This window comes from Echinops telfairi, unplaced genomic scaffold (genome assembly GCF_000313985.2).
Source record: "Echinops telfairi isolate 266 unplaced genomic scaffold, ASM31398v2 ScPeMD7_25;HRSCAF=90, whole genome shotgun sequence".
NCBI classification, from domain to species: domain Eukaryota; kingdom Metazoa; phylum Chordata; class Mammalia; order Afrosoricida; family Tenrecidae; genus Echinops; species Echinops telfairi.
Genome location: NW_022103922.1, coordinates 5124306 through 5133004, shown reverse-complemented (window position 1 = coordinate 5133004; position 8699 = coordinate 5124306). Strand labels below are relative to the sequence as shown.

The window sequence follows — 8699 nt, the reverse complement described above, 5'->3', positions numbered from 1 at the left end:
ACCTTAATACTAAACCTATAAATATATTTGCATATGTACATGTCTTTATCTAGACCTCTACAAATGCCCTTTACCTCCCAGCTCTTTCCTCTAGTTCCCTTGACTTCCCTCCTGTCTCACTATCATGCTCAGTCCCCACCAGGGTGTGAATCAGGTTCGTAATAGTTTATCTGTGGGCCCCCAGGTCTCCCACCCAGGGAGGGGCCCCCACAAGCTGTAGCTTCACCTGTCACCTGTGAGTGGACATGAGTGTACAGCACACAGAGAAGACTTCACCCCTCCCAGAGCTGGTTGGAGTTGGAAAGCCTCTATTTCATGCTTGGTGTGGAAGATGTCCCGCAAAGGCTGTTTCATCTTCAAATTCACCCGCCTCCCCATATTTGGAAACAAGACACCCTTGTCTCCCCTGCCCCCTCCCCCTTCGTGTCTCCTCCAGGGTTTAGGCCCATTGCACACGAGAGACATGGCTGTCTATCCTCAGCTTTCTTCCCAAGAGTCGGGCTGAATGCTTGATTGTGGAATCACAGGCCTCGCGTGTGAAGATTAAAACCATTCCTGCACCCAGTGGAAAGATTCAGAGTAAAACTTCGCCATTGGGTTTCCCAGGGGGCTATCTTTATGGGAGCAGGCTGCCTCCTCTTCCTCTTTCAGGGTGACTGGTGGGCTTGAACCACTGATCTCTTGGGACAGCAGTTGAGTGCTCAACCACTGTGCCATCCAAAATTCATGGCCATCGAGTCGATCCCAAGTCACAGCAATCCTATAGGACAGGGTTGAACTGCCCCTTGTGGGTTTCTGAGACCGTAACTCTTTGTGAGAGTAGAAAGCCTCCTCTTTCTCCTGAGGAGCCGCTGTTGGTTTCGAACTACTGACCTTTGGGGTGGCAGCCCCATGCATCATCACTACATCCCAGCAGGTTGGATCCTTCAGTTTGGACCCAAGTTGTCACAGCAAAAGCAGATATACACTTTGCAATGTCCCCTACACTAAGGACAAGGTCTGACTTCATTATTTTTTTAAAATAATATTTTAAAGTTATGTCTTTCTGAGTAATGAAGGGCATTCCTGGGTGAGGTCCTACTGGAGAAGAAATCTGGGGGGGGACCCCCCAGGACACCCACCCCCCACCCCCAGTTCACAGCAGAGGTGTGAGCCCCAGCAGAGCCTTCCAGCTGAGGGGTGGGGAGGGCACAGAGGGTCAGCTGTGGATGGTTGCTGTTGACATTGGGTCGATTTCAACTCATAGTGACCACACGTGTGCTCCGTACTTGCACACAGATGTGACTTTTCAGAAGCCGACCCCTGGGCCTGACCTCAGAAGCACTTCTGGGTGGATTTGGTTCTGCCAATCCTATGCCTGGTAGTGGAGTGCTCAACCACTTAGGAGATCTCAGAGGGTCGAGGCAGCCGCCCTATTCCCCCAGTGTCACTGGAGTGTCCCCTGCCTCGTGGCGGAACGGGGTCTGTGGCCGTGCCTTGGTCTTGGTTTTATAGCTGGAGACCCTGGCTGGTGAAAATGTCTAACCCGCTCAGCTGAGAGCCCAAAGCGGAGGTTCATGTCCACTCAGAGGTGCTTTGGAATAAAAGCCCAGCCACTGACTTCCAAGAAATTGGCCGCCGAGAACCCTGTGGAGCTCAGCTGTGCTCAGACCCACAGCAGGTGCCACCCATTGGCATCGACTCAACAGCACCCGGGGATTGCTGTTTGGGGGTGAACAACCGGGGTTGATTCTTTACCAGAGAGCAAGTGGAAAATTCAGATGCAAGGGGTGTTGCTGATTTCGTCGTTGGCGGTCAGGGATTCTTCTCTTCGTTTGTCTGCAGGTCTGCGTAGCGGTACCTAATGGAGGTGTCCCCTCGGGTCACTCTGTCCAACAGGCTCAATCCATTCCCAACCCCCTCTGCTCACGTTTGACCAGCTGCCTACTTGGCCTCTCAATTGTTCGCATGGGTCACATGCAGAGTGATCGGGAGATACAGTACTTTTACTCAGGGGCTCTGGATGTTCTCGTCTGGCTGCCCAAACCTGCAGCCCCGTCCCTCTGACCTGTCGGTTCATGCCGCACCGGCTAGCGGACTCGCCGGTCACCTTCTTTATCTCAGCTGAAAGAGCTGAGTCACTGCGTGGCTTCAGATGAGTTTGCACCTCGCAGTCAGAATCTGTGTCCTGGTGTGGGGCCTTCCTGTGGAGGGGTGTGGCGGGGGGCACACGTCAGCGCTTTTGAGGCGTGGGAGTTGGGATCAGAGGCTGAAAGGAATGGGCTAGCAAGAAAACGTGACCAACAAGACTGTTTTATTCGGGGAATAAACGGCAGCGGTGGGCCTCACCGTTGAATCACTTATAGCCAGGGCCCAAGATCTTGTCTCAGGCTGCCCCAAGTGAACATCCGTCAAGAGCCTTCTTTTGTTTGGTATCTGGGGTGTATCCAAGGACGCTAGTGGCGCAGCGGGTCACACGCTGGGCTGCTAATCGCAAGGTCCACAGTTTGCAACCACCAGCTGCTCCTTGGGAGAAAGAGGCAGCTTTGTACTCGTCAAGAGTTAGTCTCGGAATCTCACAGGGGGCATCCTCCCCTGTCCTACAGGGCCGCTGGGAGTCGGATCGACTCGAGGGCCGCGAGTTTGCTTTTGGGGGCTTGAGTGCGTGTCCAGGCTGTTTCCACCTGCCAGGGGTCTAGGAAGTGTGACCACAGGACAACAGAGTTTGAAATACTGGGAGCATGGTCACCACAGGCCACAGAGACACAAGGTGTCAACACACACACACACACACCACACACACGGTGGTTGCAGGTCTTCACAGACCTTCCACTTGTGAACACTGCTGTCTCTGGGAGGCATGATGCCACGTGGTCTGCCTGTAACTGATCACCAGTAAGGGGCTGTATATCAGGATCCATGAGCTCCGTAGAAATAGAGTTTGTATGATTCCAGTGAAAAGCGTACATCCTGGTCTTTGTCGAACAGAGACAAACATCTGGAAGCGCTCCGGGAGGGAAAGTAACCTTTTACGTCAGGGGTGCCCATCCATTGTGAAGGAAGGGGCGGGCGACAGCAGACAGGCGGCCGTCGTTGAGTACAGCCTGCTCAGCCCTCCACCTCTCCCACAAGACGAGGTCCAGGCCCGTCCGCCCACTTTCATCCGTTTCACCAAACCACAGGAGGCGTCCATGACCAAAGAAAGCAAGGTGGCAGAGAAGCAGCTTCACCGGCCTTTAGGATGGTTCGTCTCCCGCTCTGAGACCCATGCCAGAGGCCAGCTGTTTCATTCCATAGGCAAATGGCTTTTGATGGGACCACCAAGCCATCTAGCTACCTCAACCAGCTGCTCCGTGTCTTCTTCCACAGTGGAAACTTAGGGCCCGGCCTCTCGAGAGTCATGTCAAGGAGACACATGGAAACCCTGTGGAAACAGGCCTCTGGGCCCCACCCCTTGAGTCCCTGATCCAGGAGCTCAGGGGCGGGGCCTGAGAAGTTCCACTTCTAGCCATGCCCAGGTGATTCAGACCCTGCTGGACCTGGAGGTCCAGCCCCTCAGGTGGTTCGAGAATGGTACCACTTGTTACCTTCCCCATCTTGGTGGTTCAGACTCTCTAGACTTTTACAGGAAGAAAGTTCTTCCCGGGCTTTCAAAGTATTATTTCTCTGCCTTTTGGAAGAGGCCTTCCCAAAGTATGGGGGAAGAATTCTCTTTTAATTCCATGTCCCCCTGGGCCTTCTGAAGTTCCCTTCATCTAGTGATAGTACCAAACCAAACTCACTGCCACGGTGTCAGTTCTGCCTCATAGTCACCCTATAGGACAGGGTAGAACTGCCCCTGCGAGTTTCCAAGATTGTAACTCTGCATGGAAGCAGAAAGCCTCGTCTTTCTCCCTCGCTGCTGCCTGGTGGTTTCGAACTGTTGACCTTGTGGTTAGTAGCCCAAGCTTCTGGGTCAAGAAAAACAAGAAGAGGAACCGATGTTCAGGTGCGAGGGGTGGTAGGGATAGAGTACGCTCGCTACTTTATTGAGGGGGCAAGCATCACGTGGTCCTTTGCTTTTGGTTGTTAAGAGCCATCAGCCCAATGTCAGGCCTTCTTACCACTTACCACATACAACAGCCGTATCAGGAGCTCACGCACCCTGTTAGAACTCAGGACCCTACTTGGGCTGTTGGCCCTAGACCACGAGGTACAGACCATGGTTCAGCTGCTTGGTTTATTTATTTTTTTGCATTTGGAAAAAAAAATTGTACAGTAGTTGGATCACCCAGTCCCTGCAGTCCTCCCTGGAGGTCAAAGACTCCATTCATACGTACAAAATTAGTTTTACAAATGTGTTTTTGTTTTGTTGTTGTTTTGGCAACGTCATCTTAGTAACCCGTTTTCTCCTATTGCCATTGCCCCAACCGTTGAAAAAACAGTTTACAATAATTTACATAGAAATGATTTTCAAAGTGCTTAAGAATAGTGATTGTTTGGGGGATATGTACAGGTGGCCTATACAGTGATATGTACAGGAGGTGTACACTATAGCACAAGTTTCACTGCTGGACTATGGCTTTCTAAGGAAAGTGCATATTTGGCCAGACGTGGCAATACTGTCTAGAAATTCAAGGGTTACAGAGACTTGGTAACCATATCCAAAGCTGAAGTAGCATGTGGACAAGGATATTTACAAAAGAAGTGGTATAAAAAACGCTCAAGGTCACAAGCTTGCTCCACGCCGAGATGTCATGACCTCCCAGACTGGAGGGAGGAAGACTTCAGCTGCTGGCTTGGTTACCGGTCCCCAAGTCCAGACTTGGCCCCGAGGTCAGGCGAGGTCATCATCTGTGCTGACGACTGAGATCTGCGGAGAAGAAGGGAGGCCCCGTGAGGTCAGGACGTGTCCCTGGACGCGCCTCCAGCCCCTGAAATGGACCTGGCCTCAGAGGCGGTCATTGAAAGACCCACGGAGCGTGAGAGAGATGGGAGTGCAGACACTGAACAGTATGGTGCTACAGCACTCAGGCGCTTCACTTGACTCTGAGCACACCGAGAGTGGTGTGATTCTACCTGCTCTAGTCAATGAACCCCACCCCCCCACTTTTGAAACTCTTATCACTATCCATCCCTCGTGTCAAGCACATTTGTTGCCCTCATCCTTCTCGCTCATTTTTCCCCTCCCCCCTCCAAAACCCTTGTTAATTAATTTTTTTTTTTTCATGTCACACTATCTGATATCTCTGATCTTAAGACCAGGAGGAAAATGGGAAGGAAAAAGACCAGCATTGACACATCTTCCATTTCACCAGAGGGCTTCAGAAGGAGCACTCTGCAATTGTCTGTCCGGTCCATCCCCTGAACAAGGACCCAGCACTCCACTCGGGTTTTCTCAGAAGGATTTGGGATCGGCTCTCCGGCAGAAGGTAGCTATGCTGGGTTAGAGGGGATTCCTTCCTAACACTTGGGGAATCGCGGCTCAATGGATCTTGCCCACTCTGTAGACTTTAAGCAACCCTTCTATGGTACGCAGGGCTAATTTACTCTTATGTATCCTATACAGTTGTGCTACCCAGTCAGAGAGGAGCTACTTGGTTCATGCTATGGTTTAAGTGTCATTTCTGTGAGGGGGCGTCAAACATTTCGTGGAAAAGTGGGGTGAAAAGAGAATGGAATTTTCCCATAAACTTTTTGAGGTTCTTTCAGTATAAGTAAAAGGAGCCCTGGAGGCATAGAGGTTATGCATTGGGCTGCTAACTGCAAGGTTGGCAGTTCAAAATCACTACCCGCTCTGTGGGAGAAAAGTGAGGCTTTCTACTCCCAGTAAAGAGATACAGTCTGGGAAACCCAAAGGGGTAGTTCTACCCTGTCCTGTAGGAAGGCTATACGTTAGCATCCACTTGATGGCAATGAGTTTGGTTTTGGCTTGTATAATTGAAATAATCCAACGAGCCTATCTGTCATACTAAGTTGGGCAGGGACTTCCTTATGTCCCGGCAGGGACTTCCTTATGTCCCAGCAGGCTCATACAAACTCACTGCCATCGAGTCAGTACTGGCTCATAGCGACTCTATCGGATAGGGTAAAACTACCCCTGTGAGTTTCTGAGCATATGGGAATAGGCAGTCCCGTCTTTCTGCTACGATGGAGCTGCTGGTGGTTTTGAACTGCCAACGTTGCAGTTTGGAGCCCCACTTTTAACCACTGCACCACCAGGGCTCCTCTCAGCAGGGCAAGACTGTCTACCTTCTAGGTAAGTAGATGAGGTGTTCAGTGGCTTTGTGAGCTTGGCTGTCTGGACGGTGCATACGGACATGGAAGTGACTTACCGCGGGGTACGTGTGTCCCACTGAGGCACTGTGTCTGCCGATGTCTATGGAGAGGTCCTCCTCGGTGGTCTTCAAGTACACGGGGTTGTCGAAGTTCATGCTCTTCATGTTCTTGTGCTGCCAGTTCCGCCACATCAAGTAGCCGCCCACTGCCGCCATCGTGAGGAGCACTGTCAGGAGAGAGCAGCCTGGGTTCAGACCCAACATGGACACGCTCCTGAGCCTGGGGAGGTGACGGGCACAATTCTCCGTGACCCAGGTCTCCCTGGGCATTGGCAGTCACCACCTGCTCCTCCATGCAGGCTGGTGGGGGGGCCGTGATGCTGGATCCGGCAGGTCAACAGAGCTTCCGGATTCAGACGAACCAGGAACACAGGGCTGGAGAGCCACTTCACAGAGCCAGCCAGAGAAAGCCCTGCGGACCCCACCGGTCCCATCGGACACAGCGTGGGCAGTGTCTTCCTGCTGTAAGCAAGGTTGACACTAGGCAGGAGCGAAGGGGATGGGTCAAGAGACCAGCGGCTAAGTGTTACAGACTGGTACTGAGCTAGTCACTCCAGCTCCATTGTGCCAAGGGTGGGGTCGCCGGACCTACCGAAGGGGAGCAGATGTTTCTGGGGCTCCTTTCAGGGGGTCCTGGTGTCAGCTGAGCTAGGGACCCAGTAATTTCGGACACAGAGGCTGCAATGGCAAATTGTCTGACAATGCGTCTGCCTGATACTAGCCCTTACCGGTTCTTTCCCCTGGGTTTGGAAATTCTGACCCATCTCCAGTGGACTTTCTAAAGCTCTCCAAGAAAGCACGCCAGCATGTGTGCGCTTTCTCTGGAGAGCGTCTTAAACATCGATTTCGAAGGTAAGACAGTATTCATTTGAAAGGGGCTGGGCCAGGCGAGCCACCTTGTACGCCCCAACGGCGCCTGTGCAGGTGCCATCCCCGTGCCTCTGTCATGGATCCCTGGTGGCGAAATGGTTATGCTCTGGGCTGCTAACCACAAGGCCAGCAGTTCAAAATCACCAGCTGCTTTGTGGGAGAAAGACGAGGCTTTCTACTCCTGTAAAGAGTTATAATCTCAGAACACCCCCCTCCCTCACTCTAGAGGGTCATGGTGAGTCGGGATCGACTCGGCGGCCGTGAGTTTAGTTTATTGTCTGGTCTCAGAGGCACGTGGTTATACACGTGCTTTTCTCATGACACTCTCCCCCCATGACCGTAGAGTCTGTTCTGACTCGTGGCAGGCACGGCAGTGTGAGCGTAGAACTGTGCTGCACAGAGTTTTAATGCCTGGTTTTTCTTTCCAGGAGATGCCAGGCCTTTCGCTGGGCAGGCTCAAAGGCGAAGGTCCTGACGAGTAGCCGGGGACCCTGAATTGGCCCATCCCTGCCCAGCAGAGCTTCCTGACTGAAGAGACAAGATGCAAGTGCAGAAGGGTGAGTGGTGACAGGGGAAGAGGACAGTAGGGTCCTACGTGAGCTGGGGGGCACGGGGGTGAGAGGTGTCCTTGGCAGGCCAAGGCCAGCCCTTGTGTGATGCCCAGCACGGGAGAGAGAGGCGTCTGCCAATGCCTTGGGTTGTGTCCTGCACAATCAAAACTGGTGTGTGGAATTCCTGGCCTTGGGTCTGTGGGTCTGGTCCTGTGAGGAAATACTGGGTGTAGAGGTTACACCAGGCTCAGGTGGATCCTAAAGCTGGTCACGCCAGGGTTATGCAGACAGCAGCGTGCACACATAGGGAAAGGTAGACGCCATCAAGACAGTTGCTGGAGCTAAGAAATTCCAGGAACCAAGGACTGACTGGCCTTGGCTGTTGAGAGGGAGTGGCCAGATGGCTGAGGCCCGGCCTTGGACTTCCAGCCTCCAGAAATAACAAAAATCAATGCCTGTTCTCACAGCCACCGGTCTGCGGAAACTCTCAAACTGCAGCCCTGGGCAACACAGACAAGTTTCTTCCCGCAGTGGCCCATGCTGAGGGAGAAATGGATATGACCCAGTGTCCTCTGTGCTAGGACAATGTTGCGGGAGAACGAGACACGCCTGTTGGCTATTTCAGAAGTTCACTGGAGCCAGGCCAACAGGGGGCTCTACTTACGGAGTGGGAGGGTGGCCCAGGCAGCAGACGTGGCTCTGGGGGGGCCGCTGATCTCGGAGACCGCCGTGGTCCTGTTGATCCCTGCGGGGAAGCAAAAAGAGGTCAGGGGACATCCATCCATCAGGGCCAACGCCTCATGCCGGTGTCCCTCGGCAGCAGCTTCACTCACTGAGCGTCAGGCGAGGTTTGCAGGGTCTAGGCTCCGGGCGTTTAAACCCGGTCACCCGCCAGTGGCAGGACACGTCGACACAGGCCACATGGACTAGCTAAGCGGGATCTGCAGTTAGTGAGGGGAACCGTGTGCAGGACTGTGCCCGA

General features: G+C 53.1%; 1 protein-coding gene across 3 annotated transcripts in view; it reads right to left on the bottom strand.

Annotated features, from left to right (window-relative positions):
- Nucleotides 1-4184: 4184 nt before the first annotated feature.
- VLDLR (very low density lipoprotein receptor) overlaps nt 4185-8699 on the bottom strand; it is a 38801-nt gene continuing 34286 nt past the window's right edge. For all 3 annotated transcript variants that reach the window (XM_045289196.1, XM_045289195.1, XM_045289197.1), the window contains 3 exons: nt 8382-8462; nt 6294-6463; nt 4185-4831 (listed from right to left, as the gene is read on the bottom strand). In XM_045289196.1, the coding sequence (XP_045145131.1) occupies nt 4796-4831; nt 6294-6463; nt 8382-8462 (287 nt within the window). In that variant the 3' untranslated portion in view covers nt 4185-4795. The remainder of the gene's footprint in view (nt 4832-6293; nt 6464-8381; nt 8463-8699) is intronic.